The sequence below is a fragment of the Gymnoscopelus braueri genome (genome assembly GCF_963280865.1).
Source record: "Gymnoscopelus braueri genome assembly, chromosome: 2".
Lineage (NCBI taxonomy): Eukaryota > Metazoa > Chordata > Actinopteri > Myctophiformes > Myctophidae > Gymnoscopelus > Gymnoscopelus braueri.
The window spans coordinates 57,229,544-57,249,805 of NC_137604.1; the positions used below are offsets into that span (position 1 = coordinate 57,229,544).

A 20,262-nucleotide genomic window follows, 5' to 3' on the forward strand; every position below is an offset into this window, starting at 1 on the left:
CCGCCCTATGAGCTATATCTGCTATTTTTGAAGGTCACCAGAGATTTCGACCCAGGACAACTCGCCCAACCGCAAATTCGAGTCCGTTCGACCCGTTTTTACCGGGTCGAATTATCTTTACTTTACTTTACTTTATTTGTTTATTTAGACAGGACAGAGCATATTAATGAACGTCACATGAACGTAAATACACCGGGATTAGCAAAGATGCTAATTTTCATCCGCAGTCCTCACACAAAACAGAAAAACAGAAAACAGACAAACGGTGTAACCCCTAGAGGGTAGTAGAGTACAAGGTGACGGTGGTGATTAAGATTGAGTATATTTAAGAGTAAATATTGTAAGCATGCTCCCCCAGTTGCATACTTTTTTAAGAAGGTTTTTTTGTAAACCTTCTTTTCTAAATGAAATAATAATGTATGCCTTATTGTAATGTTGTCTGTTTTGTCCTTCTCTCCTCTAAAATCATTTGAAAGTAGCAGATCTACAGTAGTCCCCATCATTAAACACAACACAAGAGGTGAAATGAATTAACGTAACTGTTATTTTATTTGACAAAACAGGGCAGTGTAAAACAATTTCAAGTCAAAAATAGTAGTATATACAAAAACAATTGAAATAAAATGTATATTACAAAAAGGCTGAGTCTGATTGAATGTCATTAGCCTCCATTAGCTTTGTAATTGTTTGGTAAATAAAAACACCAACACAATAATTGTTTGGTAAATCAATGTACATATTATTATTATTATGTCTCTGTCTCTCTCTCTCTCTCTATGTCTCTCTCTGTCTCTCTCTCTCGCGGTCCGGGTCGAAAAGTCAGGTCCAAGCGGGTCGAGAGCGGGTCGAATGGTCCGGGTCGAATCGTCCTGGGTCGAAATCTCTGGTGACCTTTTTGAATAGCCAATGTGTAAGGTTGAAAATGATTGCAATGCTACATTAACACATTCTGCTGGGGACCCCCTGGAAACTGGGTGTTATATAGGGTTAAAAATGAACCCTGGACGTTATTTCAGTCTGGTACATGACAGAATCTTAAAATACACACTTCAAGGATTAAGAAAATGACGTAAGAACTATTTAGTAAAAACAGAAACATATGATATGAACATTTTCAGCTCAGTTGTGCTGTTTTTGTCCTGTAGCATAATAAGAGTAAAGATGTGCTTGAATCTTAATAATAACCACTTTATTCCTTGGGTCCAAATTGTATGGGATTTATTTGTCTCCGGTTGTTTCCTTCAAACGTTATGCTCTTTTCTATTTCTTCCATTTTCAGGTTTGGGTTCAGGATATGTGTAATAAAAGGTTAAAAATGAACCCCATGGGACATCATTTCAGCATTTCACACACTTCAAGGATGAAGAAAAACCAGGTGGTGGGGAAAAAAATCCACCCTATGTGCGTGGACCCCACTTTCCACGCACATAGTGGGTGGATAAATAATAATAAATAATAAATAATTTCAATAAAATGAAACAAACATGACTTGCTTATGGAATCCTGTGAGACAAAAAAAAGTCTCAATTATTATTGTTTTTTAAATCGTTTCATTCTGTGAAGAATCTTTCATCCCTGGAAAACTCTTAATTACAAGCATCCAAATGTCATCATCCTTATCAGATAATTAATGATGAATTGATCCCTTTCACAGGCAATGTGATAACAGAAGATTTTCAGGAGTGGCCACTCTGGTCTCATGAAATGCATGTTGATTGGTCAATGATTCACCCACTGGCCTCTCTGCTCATTCATAGGTTGACCTCTCACTTGGTTACCCCTCCCAGGGAGGTGAGGAGAACAACATGTGTTTGGATTTTGTTCAGACTTGTTCCTCCAGGGAGAAGAGACAGACGTAGCTGAGAGATGGACTTCCTGCCGTATTTCTCTGCTGAGACGTGGACTCTCCTGGTGGCTGTGGTCACCCTGCTTCTAGTGTAGGAGTCTCTCTTTATGATATTTTACAGAATGTGTGTGTGTGTGTGTGTGTGTGTGTGTGTGTGTGTGTGTGTGTGTGTGTGTGTGTGTGTGTGTGTGTGTGTGCGTGTGCGCACGCGCGCTCGTGGTGTAAAGTGGTGTAAAATAACTAAGTACATTTACTCAGGTACTGTACTTAAGTACAATTTTGAGGTAGGCTACTTTTACTGTACTGGAGTATTTCCAATTTTCTATGCTTTTACTTCTACTCCACTACATCTCAGAGGCAAATATTGTACTTTTACTCCACTGTATTATTTGAAAACTTTAGTTACTAGTTACTTTGCAGGTGAAAATTAAATGTAGATTATAAAACATACATTAACCACTTTAGCCCTATTTTATACCTAGGCTATTTTCAAACCTTGCAGTACTTTTACTTTTGGTACTTTAGTACATTTTGATACCAATACCTTTGTACTTTTACTCAAGTAAATTTTGAACACCAGACTTTTACTTGTAATAGAGTACTTCTACATTGCAGAATTGAGTAAAACATTTGAGTACCTTTTCCACCACTGTGTGTGTGTGTGTGTGTGTGTTAGCTCTGTGTTTTTAAGAAGTTGAAGTCCCATCATTTAAATGATCTAATAATTCTTTGCACACAGGTACTTATGTTGGCCCTATAGGACGTTCAAGAGGCTGGGCGTTCCGGGCCCTACACCGATCCCTTTCTTTGGCACCATGCTGGGTTATAGAAAGGTTGGAAACTCCGCTGTCCATTTAAGCATTTTTTTGTGAATATTCCCTTGTGTGGAAATGGCCTCCATAGTGTATACACCATAATGTACATGTTTGAAATGATAACAACCGATTTGCCACATTAGCCATTCACTCTCTATTATGATTTATGTTATTGTTCACACGTAGGGATTCACTGATTTTGATATGGACTGCTTCAACAAGTATGGAAAAACATGGGGGTGAGTGAGTATTAACTGTCTACCTATTACCTTCAGAGCTGCCTGCCTGTTTGTCAGTTTGTTGACACTAAAAACAAACACAAAACTATACCTCTAAAATCATTGGTCTTCCCACACCCAAACTCTCTCAGTCACCAAGGACAGAGCCATCACACACCTACAGTAGCACTCACAACAGCAAATGACCCTGATCACCCCCTCAACTGTCACTTCACTTCACATTATTGCCATCTGGACAGAGAGGATATATATGACTTTAAGACCGGGAACGCATCTGTGTAACCACTTAAACCATTATTTAATACTTTGGCTTTAAAATACTTTTAAAAAATGTGAAAAAATGTGCAAATCTTTGAATTTATATATTTGTTAAAGCGAACATTTGTATCTCAAATCTTTGCTTCTGGGGGGTCCCTGGAACAACATATTTTGAAATGGGGGTCTGCGGCCAAATACATATCATTTTGTGGGTCCTTGACATGAAAAAGTTTATAGCAACATAAGTTTTTTTTTAAATTTAGAAGACATTAGAATCCCCAGCAGCAAAGATTTGAGTTACAAATGTTCGCTTTAAAAAATATTTAAACATTTTCCAACTTTTTCAGAAATTGCAGATCTACAAGCTCATAGCAAATTTTTTAATAGCCAAAGGAATCTTAAAATGACACAGATTTTTTGTGTTATCCTTTTAACTCAAAACTGACTGACTGTACCTCGGGCTGTTTACATTTCTGTCTAATAAAGTATTCAATCAATTAATAAATGTTTGGGATTCAGTGCAACTGAAGTGTTTCTTCTTTGTGTTTTCCAGCATCTATGATGGCCGTCAGCCAGTGCTGTGTATCACAGATCCTGCCATGGTGAAGGCTGTCATCGTTAAGGAGTGCTACTCTTTATTCACCAATCGCAGGGTAAATGCACACACTCGCCGTATCACAACGTCACCTGGTTAAAGTTATATTGTTATGTTATGTTATATTCTATAACTTATATAAAGAAGCCAATTCACAAGTAGTGTTGCTTAGCCAAATCTCTCAAGACAGATTCTGAGATTTTAGTCCAGGCAAACTAGCTCATTTTGGACCTCAATAACAAAGTAATTGTAACAGTTTTTTTTTCTTCACAGACCATTTATTTTAAGTCACCAGAACACCATACTAAAAGTCCTAAGAAATCCTAGTCGCGGAAGTACGTTTAATTGGCATCAATCCAAAATGGCCGCCAATTATTGTCAAAAAGCCATATAAAATGATGGAGTTCAATTTTCATCCGTTCGACTTCCAATTACATTTTGAGGTGAGGAATTCCGATAAAATATCCACACAAAAAAAATGCCATTTTTGAACCAATATAACAGAACTACAGGCCAGGGTGCAGCATTTCACATGCAAGTAATTGTAACTGAATGTTTTTCACCAGAACAACATACTGAAAGTCCTAAGAAATCCTAGTTGCGGAAATATGTTTAATTGACATTGACTCACCATAATTTTACATAGCTTTTTGACAATAATTGGATCTTGGATTAATGCCAATTAAACATATTTCCGCAACTAGGATTTCTTAGGGCTTTTAGTATGTTGTTCTGGACACCTCTTTGAAATGATGTATGGAGAAACATTTTTTTTTTTTACAATTACTTTAATGTGAAATGCTAGTTTGCTAGACTATCTGGTAATAACATCCTGTAGTTCTGTTATATTGGTTAAAAATGGCAAAAAAAATATTTTTATGATATTTTATCTGAATTCCTCTCCTCAAAATGTATTTAGAAGTCAATTAAAATCTCAGACGAATGAAAATTGGACTCACCATCATTTTATGTCTTTTTGACCAAAATTGGTGGCCATTTTGGATTGATGTCAATTACAGGACTTGACATTAACTTTTTGAGTTAAGTAAATTTCCCATTCACTACTTTCGAGCCGTTGCACGCACACCCGCGGTAGCGCAGCGGCCACAGCCTCTCGTCTTAAGTAAAAAATTAAAAATATACTTTCGCTACTCACCAAAACAAAGACTGTTTAAGATGTTGAAAGCTTACTTTCCTTAGTGGGAACACTCGGAGCCCCCCACCTCACGTCTAAAATACACGTTTTGGCCAGAAAAGAAAATATTTCACCGGAAGGGGAAAAAAAATTAGTTACTCCACTGCACACACTGAAACATATTTCCGCAACTAGGATTTCTTAGGACTTTTAGTATGGTGTTCTGGACACCTTAAAGAAATGATGTATGGTGAATAAATTCTGTTACAATTACTTTGTTGTGAAACACTAGTTTGCGCTAGAAACAAGTCCCCAGGACTTTTTTGTGTTATTCTTTTTAGCCTAAATATCTTACTGTACCACGTGCTGTTTACATTTCTGACTAATGAAGTATTCAATCAATCAATAGAACTTCTATTTGAATGGGCCAATGTATGATGCTGTGTCCGTTGCTGAGGATGACCATTGGAGGAGAATCCGAGGTATCCTGTCTCCCACGTTCACCTCTGGACGACTGAAGGAGGTACAGTACAGTCAGTGGTGTAAAGTAACTAAGTACATTTACTTAAGTACTGTACTTTTTGGGGGTATTTGTACTTTACTGGAGTATTTCCAATTGTCAGTACTTTAACTTCTACTCCACTACAATTATTTGAAAACTTTAGTTACTAGTTACTTTGTAGATTTTGATTATTATTACAAAACATCCATTAACCACTTCAGCCCTGTATACATTTTGGCCATTTGAAAATAGCCGATCTACAAGCTGACAATGTGTCGCAATGCGACGCATTGTGAGCTTGTAGATCGGCTATTTTCAGACTTTTATACATTATACATTTGAAAACTTGAAATGAAATGGGACATTTTGCATATTTTGTACTTTTAGTACATTTTGATACCAATACTTTTGTACTTTTACTCAAGTACATTTTGAATTCCGGACTTTTACTTGTAACAGAGTAGTTCTACATTGCAGTATTGATACTTTTACTTACAGTTTAGTACAGTTTACTGTACAGTAAGTAAAACAGGTGAGTACTTTTTCCACCATTGAGTAGGCCTACAGTGTCTCCACACCCTAATCTGGTTCAACAAGTCCTGTGCAGTAACTAAACACTAGATGAAGTCCACACTGTTCACACACTAGGAGCACCAGAGTAACTTCTCCATTCATGAAGTGTGTTGCTCCTCTGTTGCCTCAGATGTTTGGCATAATGAAACACCACTCAGCTAACCTGGTCAGCAGTATGAAGAGGAAAGCTGACACGGATGAAGCCTTAGAACTGAAGGAGTAAGAATCACACTCACACTGCACCACATGTACATGAGCCCGATTCACTAAGCTGTTTACACCCATATTGTGAGTGTAAACAGCTTTGTGGTCTTGAATGGGGGCGTGGAGCAATGCAAAGCATCTTCCATATGAACGTGCCTCTGACCTTCAGGCCATTAACCCTTGTCCTATAGGTGAGCAGGGTGGGGCCTCCTGGTCTGATGGCTCATTGGAGAGCACCTGGGCCCGGTGCCTCCAGGAGCCTATAAAATGCCTGCCTCTGCTAGTCCCTGTTGAGATCCAGAGGAGAACAGACCTGCTGTGTCCACCAGCTCTACCCCCATGCCCCTATTATTATTATGTTTGATGTTACTTTCCATCCACACACCTCGCACCACACTATGCTCAACATCTACACTACTGATTTATTGACTCCACACCTCATAGGATCCGTTAATATGTTCTGTTCACTGTCTTTTTAGTTGTTTGTTATTAGGCCTTATTTAATAAATATATATTTGCTTTACCTTCACCCTGGTCTACTCCCCAAAATTTGTCATGGCCAGAGCCAGCTGTGACAACACCCCTTTGTGAATTGCACGTCGGTTTTTGCTTAGAGAAAATACACCCTCCTTTAGTCACTTTATTTACACGTTACTTACACTGATATTTCAGAATCAGAATCAGTTTTATTGTCACATCACAGGTTTACAATGTAAAAAAGTGGGTGAAATTCGTTTTTGTACATTTAATTAATGTCCACATAACCTCACGTTTTCAAGCCTGGTGTGTGTGTGTGTGTGTGTGTCTTCAAGGTGTTTTGGAGCCTACAGTATCCACATAGCCTCACGTTTTCAAGCCTGGTGTGTGTGTGTGTGTGTGTGTGTGTGTTTGTGTGTGTTCTCCAGGTTTTTTGGAGCCTACAGTATGGACGTGGTGGCCAGCACATCGTTTAGTGTAGACATTGACTCCCTCAACAACCCAACGGATCCCTTCGTCACCAACATCAAGAAGATGCTGAAGTTCAACCTGTTTAACCCGCTGTTCCTCGCAGTTGGTAGGATTTATTTTTTGTCTCGCCCCCTAGTGGACCGGAGGTCCGGGGCGGAGACGTTCCTATAGTATTTTTGTCTAGGGCCGCAGCCAATCAAACACAGGTTAAGGTTTGTTTTAACCAATCTCGAAACTTGAAATCCATCAGAATGAACAGACTTTTCTTTTTTTCAAGACTTCCTGAGGGTTTGGAACTATATGGATTGATTTGAAAAATATAATCAAAAATATTCACAGGAGAAAAGACTGATATATGAATGAAATTCAAACAATGAAAACTTACCGTATTAACGCCACATGTTTTAACCAACTTTGACTCAGTCATTCAGGTGATTTTAACGTTTTAATGAGAAAATCGGAACAAAATACTAAAAATGTGAGATCTAAAAATAAAGCGTGATTATCCAATTACATTTTATACAGTAAAATCTTACGGGTCCATTAGTACACTCTCTGAGTAAAGTTTACTCTGAGGATTTTTGTGTGTAGTCATGATGTGTTACTTTCTGCCAATTTTCAGCTTTCTTCCCCTTCCTGGGTCCCATCTTTGAGAAGATGGAGTTTTCTTTTTTCCCCACCGTCGTCACTGACTTTTTCTACTCTTCACTGCAAAAGATCAAGACCAACCGTGAGGCCACTGCACACAAAGTATGGTTTACTTTAGTTTTGTTTATTTATTTATTACAGACACATTACATTGATTTAACGTGTGTGTGTGTGTGTGTGTGTGTGTGTGTGTGTGTGTGTGTGTGTGTGTGTGTGTGTGTGTGTGTGTGTGTGTGTGTGTGTGTGTGTGTGTGTGTGTGTGTGTGTGTGTGTTTGTGTGTGTGTGTGTGTGTGTGTGTGCATTGTATGTGCGCGCGTGCGTTTGATTAAATTGTGTAATACAAAGTAGTTTATGTTTTTCAGAGTCGCATAGATTTACTTCAGTTGATGATTGACTCCCAAAAAGGCAACAAGGAAGATGAACCAATTAAAGGTGACTACTGCTTTTCCACTGAATTGTACTGGCACAACTCCACTCCACTGTTAATTTTGTCGACTAAAACTATGACGAAAAATGTTCGTCGACTACCTTAAAAACTAAATAAAAATTAAGCTGATGACTAAAGCTAAGACTAAGTATACTGACAATTTCGTCAACAAACAAGAATTAGACTGAAATTTTAGGGAGGGACTAGTGGAGAAGAGATCCAGTAGAACTAAAAGACAATTCAAATATGTTTGGTTGCGCTCAGGTGTTGTGCTCTGAAAATAGCAGATTTACAAGCTCATGTAGATCTAAAGTATTGTGTCGTTTTTTTCAAGCCTTTATTGACAAGGAAAGTGGAGAGAGAGAGATAGGAAATGTGGAGAGAGAGTAGGACAATGACATTCAGCAAATGGTCCGGCTGGCCAGGAATCGAAACGAGGATTCCGATTAGCTGATCAGAGCGTTGCACCCATGTGGTATATGATGTCTAACCACCTGACTATCGGGACGCCAAAACAATGGTTCCACAGATAGAAACCCCATTCATTTTTCCAATAGAGATTTCCGAAAATATTTATATAAATTATTTTAAGCCTGGAACCAAGCCAGGCTTCTGGCGAATCATGACTATTAAATATTTGATTCTGTGTCCAAAAAATATTTTTAATTTTTAATTATATTATATAGGCTACTACATTAAATACCCTTTTTTTGCCGTTTTCAAATTTTGACACAGAATCAAATGTGTCATGGTCATGATTCACCAGGAGCCTGGACGGCTTTGTTCCAGGCTAAACATAATTTATATGAATATTTTCGGAAATGTCTATGTGGGGGAAATGAATGGGCTTTCTATCTGTGGCACCACAACATGACCGCCACTGCTATGCCCTATACGGAAATGACCTGATATAGAAGTGCAGGAAGAACATCTGTTTATTATTTTTGTGTTCTTGTCCCTTCAGGACTGAGCGACCATGAGATTCTTTCTCAGGCGATGATCTTCATCTTTGCTGGCTATGAAACCACAAGCAGTTCTCTCACCTTCTTGGCCTATGAATTGGCAAAAAACCCTCACATCATGGAACGTCTGCAGGAGGAGATAGATACCACCTTCCCTAACCAGGTATATACAAACAGTAAGAATCATCTGCAGGAGGAGATAGATACCACCTTCCCTAATCAGGTATATACAAACAGTAAGACGCAGATAACAGGCTGTAACTAATGCAGGGTGCAAAGTGTCTGTCTTTGACTAAACAAATTCGATTAATAATCTGTTGAGAACTAAATATTCTATAATCACAATGGCTAATGTTGGCTTTTTAAAGTTAGAATTAAAGGGTAATCTAGAATTTACAATTGGTGCACATGCTGGAAAAAAAAGCATGAAAACGACTAATCAACTAACAAAGTCTTCGTCGACTATAGGACCAAACCTACCAAGTTAAATACCATGTAATGTTCAATGAAATGCTACCATTGACACTCCAAATAATGCTCATACTCACGGCTAAATGGGAGTGTTGTAACAACAACCCAGTGCTTGTTGTCCTGCAGGCTCCAGTCCAGTACGAGGCGCTGATGCACATGGAGTACCTGGACAGCGTGATCAACGAGTCTCAACGGTTGTACCCCATCGCCTTGCGTCTGGAACGTGTTGCCAAGGCAACCGTGGAGATCAATGGCTTCAAGATTCCAAAAGATATGGTCGTCGTGGTACCCATATACCCCTTACACATGGACCCTGCCGTGTGGCCCAACCCAGAGGAGTTTAAACCTGAGAGGTGTGTGTGTGTGTGTGTGTGTGTGTGTGTGTGTGTGTGTGTGTGTGTGTGTGTGTGTGTGTGTGTGTGTGTGTGTGTGTGTGTGTGTGTGTGTGTGTGTGTGTGTGTGTGTGTGTGTGTGTGTGTGAAAAAACGCCATCGTTGTTGTTGTTATTTTCATGAAGAGAAAAGAATAAGAGGGCAGGGGGACAGGGAGAGCCAGGATAAAAATAAATCAAACAGTAAAGTGAAACATGTCAAGGAGTGTGTGTGTGCGACTATGCGTGCGTGTTTGTTTGTGTGCCCATTGTATTAATGTGTGCTACTTTCACCAATAGATTATTCACATGAAACGAATGCACACACAGCAAGAAACCTTTCACTATACCTTGCTTGCTGTTGTTGTTGTTTACCATCAGGTTCAGCAAAGAGAACAAGGACTCGATCGACCCGTACACCTACATGCCTTTTGGCGCGGGACCGAGGAACTGTATTGGAATGCGCTTCGCTCTGGTGATGATGAAACTGGCCGTAGTAGAAATCCTGCAGAAGTTTAGCTTCTCTGTGTGCAAAGAGACAGAGGTGAGACTGTGAATGTCTTTGTTTTACGTATACTGTTATGAGAATGCCTTGTGAACAAGGTAGAAAAGTATCAACAGAATCCGAATCATGTGCCTATAAATTGCCACAGACTGCACTGAAGTTGCTGAAGTGACAAAATAACGACATTCCAATGGCTGTTCACTCATCCGTCCCCCTAACTACTTTCACCACCAGAATTAAAATATCAAAAGTTATACGTTTTATAAGTGGTTTCATTTTGTTCACATCCTATATCTCTTGCTTTTGTCATTTGCTTAATAGATTCCCTTTGAGATGGATTCCCAGGGCCTGTTGCAGCCAAAACGACCAATTAAACTGAAGCTGGTGCCACGCCCCGCCGGTGATGCCAAATGACCAGCTGGTTATTCTCATTCTACATGATTTCCACTGTTATACTGATGATAATTATATAACTCTACCTGCCCATACATTCTCAGGATTCTGGTTGCCAAAAAAAACAACCTCTCAAAGCATGTTTAGATTATTTACACTGATCTATGCCTCAAAACTTTTTACAGCTAAATAATAACAAATCAGAAAGCATACTATTTGGCCTTCCATATTTTAAACTTTTTTTTTGCATTAAGTAAATACAAATAAATGTTCACAGAACTGATAATACAATGCAATTTAGCCTGTTATTTAGACAGGTGCTAGGTTCATTGTGTACCTAATCCTATAGTTTCAATGTACAGATTATTTTTGATAGTATATTTTTTAGACTGATACTAGGTTCTTGGCACCGTTCTTGGTTTACCTTCGATCCTTGTTTACTGAGGCACTACTACACTGTCTCTTTGCCTTTGATTGTGTGTTTACCTTGCTTATTGTACGTCTCTGTCTGGATAAGAGTGTCTGCTAAATGCCTACATTGTAAATTGTGATAACATTTTATAGAGGCTATTTGTACAGCAAAACATTCCTTGACCTTGGCCTGCATAAAAATAAAATGCAATATATAACCATGGTTTATTGTTTATTGTTTATTAAATGGATCCCCATTAGCTGACACCGGGGCGACAGCTAATCTTCCTGGGGTCCATATAAGATACATACAGATATAGAACATTAAAAAAAAAAATGGTAACCACAGTTAGCTCAACTGTTTATCTAAACGTAAGCTAAACATACAAACGAAAGGAAGGTGTGCACTCCAGTATGAATGCCACTGTGCATAAGATTAAAATCAAAAGAAGAAGTTGTACAACTCGTACCCACGAGGCAGAACAAACCAACGTTTTGACCGCTGAGGTCTTGTTCAGGGTCTTTTTCAAGCAGAAAAAAACATTGGTTTATTCTGCTTAATACATTTGTTCTTGATCTGATGTAGAACACGACCGGCTCATATGTTCACAGCACTCTTACATCTATCTCACATTGTAAAAGTGCAAGGGTGTAGTGTGCGTGTGTGTGTGTGTGTGTGTGTGTGTGTGTGTGTGTGTGTGTGTCAATAAAATGAAATAAAATAAACTGAATGCTCGAGGCAAGAACTATATCCTGAGATTTGCACATTGAGATAACTAAATATCATGGAAAGTGTGAGACCATTAGCCAAAGAAAAAGACTCAATCATGTATTTTTTTTCTTAAAACCATCAAAAGGGTTTTTATTAGATTTGAGGAATCTTTCACCCCAGGAAAACTCTTAATTGCAAGCATCCAAATGTCATCAGATAATCCTGAAATGTAAATGTTATTGGTCCCTTTCACACGCGAGGTATGTGATAACAGAAGATATTCAGGAGTGGCTATCATCTGCTGGTCTAATTAAATGATTATGTTCATGCTGTTTATAGTCCATCATACAGCGGTGGCGGCTCCATGAAAACAACACATCTACAAGCTCAAAACATGTCACGACACGCAGGTGAATCATCGACTAATGTTTAATTAGTCAATGATTCACCTGCTGGCCTCTCTGCTCATTCATTGTTGATTCAGGTTGATCTCTCACTTGGTTACCCCTCCCAGGGAGGTTACCTGAGGAGAATAACATAAGTTTGGATTTTGTTCAGACTTGCGCCTCCAGGGAGAAGAGACAGACGTAGCTGAGAGATGGACTTCTTGCCGTATTTCTCTGCTGAGACGTGGACTCTCCTGGTGGCCGTGTTCACCCTGCTTCTAGTGTAGGAGTCTCTCGATATTATATAATGTGCGTGCGTGCGTGCGTGCGTGCGTGCGTGCGTGCGTGCGTGCGTGCGTACGTGCGTGTGTGTTTGTTTGTGTGCGAGGATGTTTTAAAAGTTGAAGTTGAAGTCCTGTCTTTTACATTGTCTAATAATTATTATTAATCACATTTTTTGTGAACGCGGAAGGAGGCACGGCGAAGCCGCGCCTCCGACCAAGTGGAGCTTACTATATCATCGTGCTTGCGGTGTGTGTCAATCCCATATTTATGATCTTTCCGTCTGTGTTCACGCTCTCATTCTCTCATTGGCTCGCGCCCCCATGTGACTCGAAACTCCGTGCTCAAATGCCAGCAGCTGCACTGCCTGTATACAGCCGACAGAGTGCGGCAGAGTGCACTACTACAGTGTGGTTGAAATATGGCAGCCACAGTCAATCTGCGTTCGCCTCCAGTGTTCGCGCGTCTTACTTGTGGTACTTTTACTTTTGGTACCTTAAGTACATTTTGATACCAATACTTTTCTACTTTTACTCAAGTAAATGTTTTATTCTGGACTTTTACTTGTAACAGAGTACTTCTACATTGCAGTATTGATACTTTTACTTAAGTAAAACATTTGAGTACTATTTCCACCACTGAAAACGTGTGTGTGTGTGTGTGTGTGTGTGTGTGTGTGTGTGTGTGTGTGTGTGTGTGTGTGTGTGTGTGTGTGTGTGTGTGCATGTGTAAAAGTTGAAGTCCTGTCTTTTACATTTTCTAAGCATTATTTTTCATTATTATTCTTTGCACACAGCTACTTATATTGGCCCTATGGGACGTTTAAGAGGCTGGGCGTTCCGGGCCCTACTCCCATCCCTTTATTTGGCACCATGCTGGCTTATAGGAAGGTTGGACACTTTTTTGTTATATATCAGAGCACATTCCCTTTTGTGCGCATGCAAATGATCTCCATAGCTTCTGTACAAAGTGTTAACAATTTATTTGCTACATTAGCCATTCACACTATATGATTTATGTTATTGTTCACACCTAGGGATTCACTAATTACGATATGGACTGCTTCAACAAGTATGGAAAAACATGGGGGTGAGTATTTACTTCCACCTCTTACTTTCAGAGCTGCCTGCCTGTTTATTGACAACAAAAATAAACTTACCAGCAGCATCACACATACTACCTCCAAAAGCATTGGTCTTCACCCCCTCGATCGTCACTTCACATTACTGCCACCTGGACAGAGATATAGCACTGCAAAATGGGGGAAAGCTCATTGCAGCCATTGCGCCCATAGATATAGAAACCTAGATACCTCGTTGGAGCGACTGGTATCGCGGTCGCCATTTTAGAGTAGGCAAGCTACCATTCAAACTAAAGTGACTACTGGCCAATCACAGCGCGTTGACTACTGGCCAATCACAACGCGTAGACTACTGGCCAATCACAGCGCGTATACTACTGGCCAATCACAACGCGTCTAACTGACTTTTGCTGCGCGGCTGCCTCTTACGAAAAGACCCGCCCCCACCTGCCTCTGATTGGCCTACCGAATGCCCCCTTCTGTGACACACGCGGAAGCTTGCCTACTCTAAAATGGTGCCCGAGATACCAATGCCTCAGAGCCGAAGGAGGCGTCTACCTTTATATGTCTATGATTGCGCCATTGCAGCATTGAAACAAACTGGATGTACAATGTATTGTCTTTATGGGTATGCTGCTGTGTTTATATCTGTGTTTCTATGTTGAACATGCTGTGAAAACAAATCATCCTCTGGGACAACAAGAGTTTAATATTATTACTAATATTTGTGTGTGTACGCATCTAAAGGCGAGTGTGATGTTTGTGATTCAGTGCTACTGAAGTGTTTGTTTTCCAGCATCTATGATGGCCGCCAGCCAGTGCTGTGTATCACAGATCCTGCCATGGTGAAGGCAGTCCTCGTTAAGGAGTGCTACTCTATATTCACCAATCGCAGGGTAAATGCACACACTCACCATTATGCACAAAAAGCCAATGGACAAGTAGTCTCACCTTACAGCCATGCAATCAGTGATCTGATCTCTGCCTACTGATACTGTACCTCTGGTGAAATCTAAATGAATTGAATGGGCTGCCTAGAACAAGCACTAACAAACCCACTGCGTTGAAACCAAATCCCAGTATGAAGGGCCACCCTAAAGGTAAATATGCGAGCTGTGCTCCAGCAAGCGTTCCTTTGATCCGAGTGAATCAGAGCGAGTAGCTGCGCCCGGCTGATATAGTCTCTTTCTGTGGTGTCAAGTGTACTCAGTAATACTGTATGCCTACTCCATGCCTATTTCAGAACACAGCATGGCTCTGACTGGCTTGTCGCTCACAGTCTCTAAGCGTAAAAGTTAACATTCTCAACTTTAAAGCTTCGCATTTTGCTTTCCCCACCTCCCCACAAAGCAGCGGTCCCTCCTATCCATTGATTTTTGCATTGAATGTTTTTGCATTTTGCATTTTCAGAACGTGGCAGCGAGTCTGTGAAATGTACCCTAATTCTCACTTGATTTATTAGCAAATAAATATTTAGAATGAGGTTATGCTCTCAATCTCTCGCAGGGTACAATACATTGTAGATAGATATGTAGTTCCCCAGACAAGAACTGGCCATAACAGCTCTGCCATTTGAGCTGAGCTCTATTGGCACGATGGGTTGTGTGTCGGTTTGCCAAGTGGGAGACTGGAGTACGAATCACTACATCTGGCCTAGTCGGCAGGACAGGGAGGAGGTTTTCGCGTGAGGGACATAAAGACGTGCATCGTGAACGGCCTGAAGTGTGTAGCGTGAGGACGCACTCCCAAAAACAGAGGGGCTATATGTAGTTCCCCAAACAAGACCCGGCCACAACAGCTCTCTCACTACAGATAGATCCTGTAGATAGATGATTCTGTTGGATCAGTTGTTTGTTCCTGTACCACAATGTGTTACAGAACTTCCATTTGAACGGGCCAATGTATGATGCCGTGAGCATCGCTGAGGATGACCAGTGGAGGAGAATCCGTGGTATCCTGTCTCCCACATTCACCTCTGGACGACTGAAGGAGGTACAGTACAGTATCTCCACACACACTGGTTCAACAAGTCCTGTACAGTAACTAAACACTGGATGAAGTCCACACACACTAGGAGCACCAGAGTAACTTCTCCATTCATGAAGTGTGTTGCTCCTCTGTTGCCTCAGATGTTTGGCATAATGAAACACCACTCAGCTAACCTGGTCAGCAGTATGAAGAGGAAAGCTGACAAGGATGAAGCCTTAGAACTGAAGGAGTAAGAATCACGCTCACACTGCACCACACGTACATGAACAATGTCCACACCAGTGGTGGAAAAAGTACTCAAATGTTTTACTTAAGTATCAATACTGCAATGTAGAAATACTCTGTTACAATGTTACAAGTAAAAGTCCCGAATTCAAAATGTGCTTGAGTAAAAGTATAAAGGTATCGGCATCAAAATGTACTTAAAGTACCAAAAGTAAAAGTACCAAAAGTAAAAGTAAACATTATGCAGAATGTACCTAGCCTGGCTCCACCCCCTGAATCCTTTGCCTAGCATTCAGGGTCTGGTGACGCTTTCGAAGGAGGGTGTTTCTCGGTTGAAAATCTGTACGACGAATCGGGATCGGGACAATCCAGTATGAACCAATCGCGTTGGTTCATAGTGGAGTCCCACTTTGGCCACGCCCCCATCTCAGAACTCCGCTGCATTGAGAGGGCTTTCAGACTGAATAATGTTCAAACGTGAAACGAAATGAAAATTCAGGCTGAGTGTCAGGCTAGAATGTACCATTACAAGTTTTCAAATGTATAAAAATCTTTTGAAAATAGCAGATCTACAAGCTCTCAATCCGTCGCATGGTGACGCATTGTGAGCTTGTAGATCGGCTATTTTCAAATGGCCGAAATGTATATAGGGCTGAAGTGGTTAATGTATGTTTTGTAATAATAATCCAAATCTACAAAGGAAGTATTGGAAATTGGAAATACTCACTCAAATACCCTCAAAATTGTACTTAAGTACAGTACTTGATTAAATGTACTTAGTTACTTTCCACCACTGGTCCACACAACCTCACGTTTTCAAGCCTGACTCCTTGTGTGTGTGTGTGTGTGTGTGTGTGTGTGTGTGTGTGTGTGTGTGTGTGTGTGTGTGTGTGTGTGTGTGTGTGTGTGTGTGTGTGTGTGTGTGTGTGTGTCTGTGTGTCTGTCTGTCTGTCTGTCTGTCTGTCTGTCTGTCTGTGCGTGCGTGTGTGCGTGCGTGCGTGTGTGCACGCGCGTGTTTTCCAGGTTTTTTGGAGCCTACAGTATGGACGTGGTGGCCAGCACATCGTTTAGTATAGACATGGACTCACTTAACAACCCAACAGATCCCTTTGTCACCAACATCAAGAAGATGCTGAAGTTCAGCCTGTTTGACCCGCTCTTCCTAGCAGTTGGTAGGAAAAGTTGTTTTTATATATATTGTCTCTATCTAACCTGGCAACTTCTTCTAACTCTTCCAACTGATCAGAGAATGTCAGAGTGTGGATTTAACTGTTAATAAGAAAAAGACATGGACCCATGCAAGTTAATTCTCACGCTCTGTAGGAGGACCATCCTGGTGGTCTAGCATGTTTAACCCATTGACTACAACTCATGGTGAATTGACATTTATACTCAGTGGTGATTTGTGTTGAAGCCCCTGGATCCCATTAATTTCATGATGGTATGAAACTCTCAACTTGCAGATACTTGAAATCCAACAGAGTCAACTTTAAGGCATTTTTATCTCTAATATCCATGTTCAGCTTTCTTCCCCTTCCTGGGTCCCATCTTTGAGAAAATGGAGTTTTCTTTCGTCCCCCGATCCGTCCTTGACTTTTTCTACTCTGCACTGCAGAAGATCAAGACCAGCCGCGAGGCCACTGCAAACAAAGTATGGTTTACTTTATTTTAGTTATTTTTGACAATTATTAAAGAAACAAACATTCCGAAAAAATTATTAGGATAATAAAAATAAAATGTTAAAGGCTTACTTCCAGTGTAGTCCTTGAGCTAAAAGTGGACATGGTATGACTTTGTGTGCGTGTGCGTGTGTGTGTGTGTGTGTGTGTGTGTGTGTGTGTGTGTGTGTGTGTGTGTGTGTGTGTGTGTGTGTGTGTGTGTGTGTGTGTGTGTGTGTGTGTGTGTGTGTGCGTGCGTGCATGCGTGTGTGCGTGCGTGCGTGTGCGTGTGCATGTGCGTGCGTGTGAGCATGTATGTGTGTGCGTGTGGGCGTGCGTGTGTGTGTGTGTGTGTGTGTGTGTGTGTGTGTGTGTGTGTGTGTGTGTGTGTGTGTGTGTGTGTGTGTGTGTGTGTGTGTGTGTGTGTGTGTGTGTGTGTGTGTGTGTGTGTGTAATAAATGTGTAATAAATGTGTAATAAATGTGTTTTCAGAGTCGGGTAGACTTCCTTCAGTTGATGATTGACTCCCAAAAAGGCAACAACCGCAAGGAAGAGGAACCAATTAAAGGTGACTATTGCTCTTCTACTGCATGGTACTGGCACGACTCGACGTGATTTGACTCGACGTGACTTGACTCATTACTTGGTTGTTAACAGCAGAAAGAACCCCCCAATGTAGTTAGTTGTCATAGCCTTCTGCACAGAAGAATGTAAACCGTATACTGTAAAATACATCTACAAGATCTACAAGCTCGCAAGGTGTTGTAACGCAAGGCGTTGTGAGCTTGTAGATCTGTTTTTTTCGCAGACTGTTTGCCTATTATGATAGGCCCAGAATAGGGATGCTAGGGTTCAAGTGATTAAAGTCAATGCTAACTAACGCTAAAGCTGTATGGACGTGATCTGACACAGACACACAGAAAGAGCATCTGTTATCATTTATCAATCACGTCTAATTCTTGTCCCCTCAGGTTTGAGCGACCATGAGATTCTCTCTCAGGCGATGATCTTCATCTTTGCTGGCTATGAAACCACAAGCAGTTCTCTCAGCTTCTTGGGCTACAACTTGGCGACAAACCCTCACGTCATGAAACGTCTGCAGGAGGAGATAGATACCACCTTCCCTGACCAGGTAAGAAGTAGACAACTTGGTGCTCTTCAACCACTTAATTTTCCAGTGCTGTGGATCACACACCAACCCAGTGCTTGTTGTCCTGCAGGCTCCAGTCCAGTACGAGGCGCTGATGCACATGGAGTACCTGGACAGTGTGATCAACGAGTCTCTCCGGTTGTTCCCCATCGTCGTGCGTCTGGAACGTGTCGCCAAGGCATCTGTGAAGATCAACGGCTTAACAATTCCAAAAGATACGGTTGTCATGGTACCCATATGGCCCTTACACAGGGACCCTGCACTGTGGCCCAACCCAGAGGAGTTTAAACCTGAGAGGTGTGTGTGTGTGTGTGTGTGTGTGTGTGTGTGTGTGTGTGTGTGTGTGTGTGTGTGTGTGTGTGTGTGTGTGTGTGTGTGTGTGTGTGTGTGTGTGTGTGTGTGTGTGTGTGTGTGCGTGCGTGCGTGCGTGCGTGCGTGCGTGCGTGCGTGCGTGCGTGCGTGCGTGCGTGTTTGTGTGTGTGTGTGTGTGTGCGCGTGTGTGCGCGCGTGCAATTGTTTCTGTGTGCCTGTTGTATTTATATGTGCCACCAATCGATTATTCACATGAAACGAACCAACACGGCAAGAAACCTTTCACTATACCTTGCTATTATTGTTTATCGTCAGATTCAGCAAAGAGAACAAGGACTCGATCGACCCGTACACCTACATGCCTTTTGGCACGGGGCCAAGGAACTGTATTGGAATGCGCTTCGCTCTGGTGTCGATGAAACTGGCCTTAGTAGAGATCCTGCAGAAGTTTAGCTTCTCTGCGGGCAAAGAGACAGAGGTGAGACTGTGAATGTCTTTGTTTTACATAAACTGTTAACGGTGCTGTAAGTTACATTTTCACAAAATAAAAAAAACAGTGACTCCTTTAGAGTTAAAATAACAAAAGCTACATTTTTGTAAGTGGTTTCATTTGTTCCCATCCTATCTCTGCTTGTGTCATTTGCTCATAGATTCCTTTGGAGATGGATAACCAGATGATGCTGATGCCAAAACGTCCAGTTAAACTGAAGCTGGTGCCACGCCCTGCTAATGCCAAAATCACCAATTAAACTGAAGCTGGTACTGAACTGGAAGACAGTACCAGGAATTCTTGGCGTAGGAAGGGGCATTGAACATAATACTTTCTGTAACACTATCAAAATAGATACTGTGTTTAGAAATGTCTTTATGTGGAATAAATTGCTGTTGCCAACCATTTGCCCTCTGGTGTGGAATAATATCTAGCTTAAGATGTACTGTATCCTTGTAGGTTAGACCCCTAATGTTATTTGAACTTATGTATGTCAGGAAGACGACCCAAACTTAATTTGACCTTCTGTTGACGCAGCTACACATCAATCCATTGATGACAATGAGGCTAGTCCACTGCAAGTAGTACACCCTGCTCTATTCATCCAAAGGTGCCACTGCTCTCTGAACATCTCTTAATATTGGCGAAGACCACTCAGGGCATTGTCTGGCTAC

General features: G+C 41.0%; 1 protein-coding gene across 3 annotated transcripts; it reads left to right on the forward strand.

Annotated features, from left to right (window-relative positions):
* Positions 1–1,827: 1,827 nt before the first annotated feature.
* On the forward strand, positions 1,828–19,993 carry LOC308103781 (cytochrome P450 3A40-like). 3 transcript variants are annotated; one of them, XM_080453949.1, is made up of 13 exons: positions 1,828–1,937; positions 2,586–2,679; positions 2,848–2,900; positions 3,712–3,811; positions 5,298–5,411; positions 6,094–6,182; positions 7,073–7,221; positions 7,738–7,865; positions 8,127–8,196; positions 9,156–9,316; positions 9,751–9,977; positions 10,376–10,538; positions 10,821–11,491. In XM_080453949.1, the coding sequence occupies exons 1-13, from the start codon at positions 1,867–1,869 to the stop codon at positions 10,911–10,913; spliced, it is 1,512 nt and encodes a 503-aa protein (XP_080310075.1). In that variant the 5' UTR covers positions 1,828–1,866; the 3' UTR covers positions 10,914–11,491. The 3 variants fall into 3 exon arrangements, with proteins under 3 accessions (XP_080310075.1, XP_080310074.1, XP_080310073.1); XM_080453948.1 differs by lacking the exons at positions 2,586–2,679; positions 2,848–2,900; positions 3,712–3,811; ... (7 more) ...; positions 10,376–10,538; positions 10,821–11,491 and adding exons at positions 13,480–13,573; positions 13,720–13,772; positions 14,561–14,660; ... (7 more) ...; positions 19,414–19,576; positions 19,749–19,993 and having other exon boundaries at positions 1,849–1,937; XM_080453947.1 differs by lacking the exons at positions 1,828–1,937; positions 2,586–2,679; positions 2,848–2,900; ... (8 more) ...; positions 10,376–10,538; positions 10,821–11,491 and adding exons at positions 12,558–12,684; positions 13,480–13,573; positions 13,720–13,772; ... (8 more) ...; positions 19,414–19,576; positions 19,749–19,993.
* Positions 19,994–20,262: the final 269 nt, after the last annotated feature.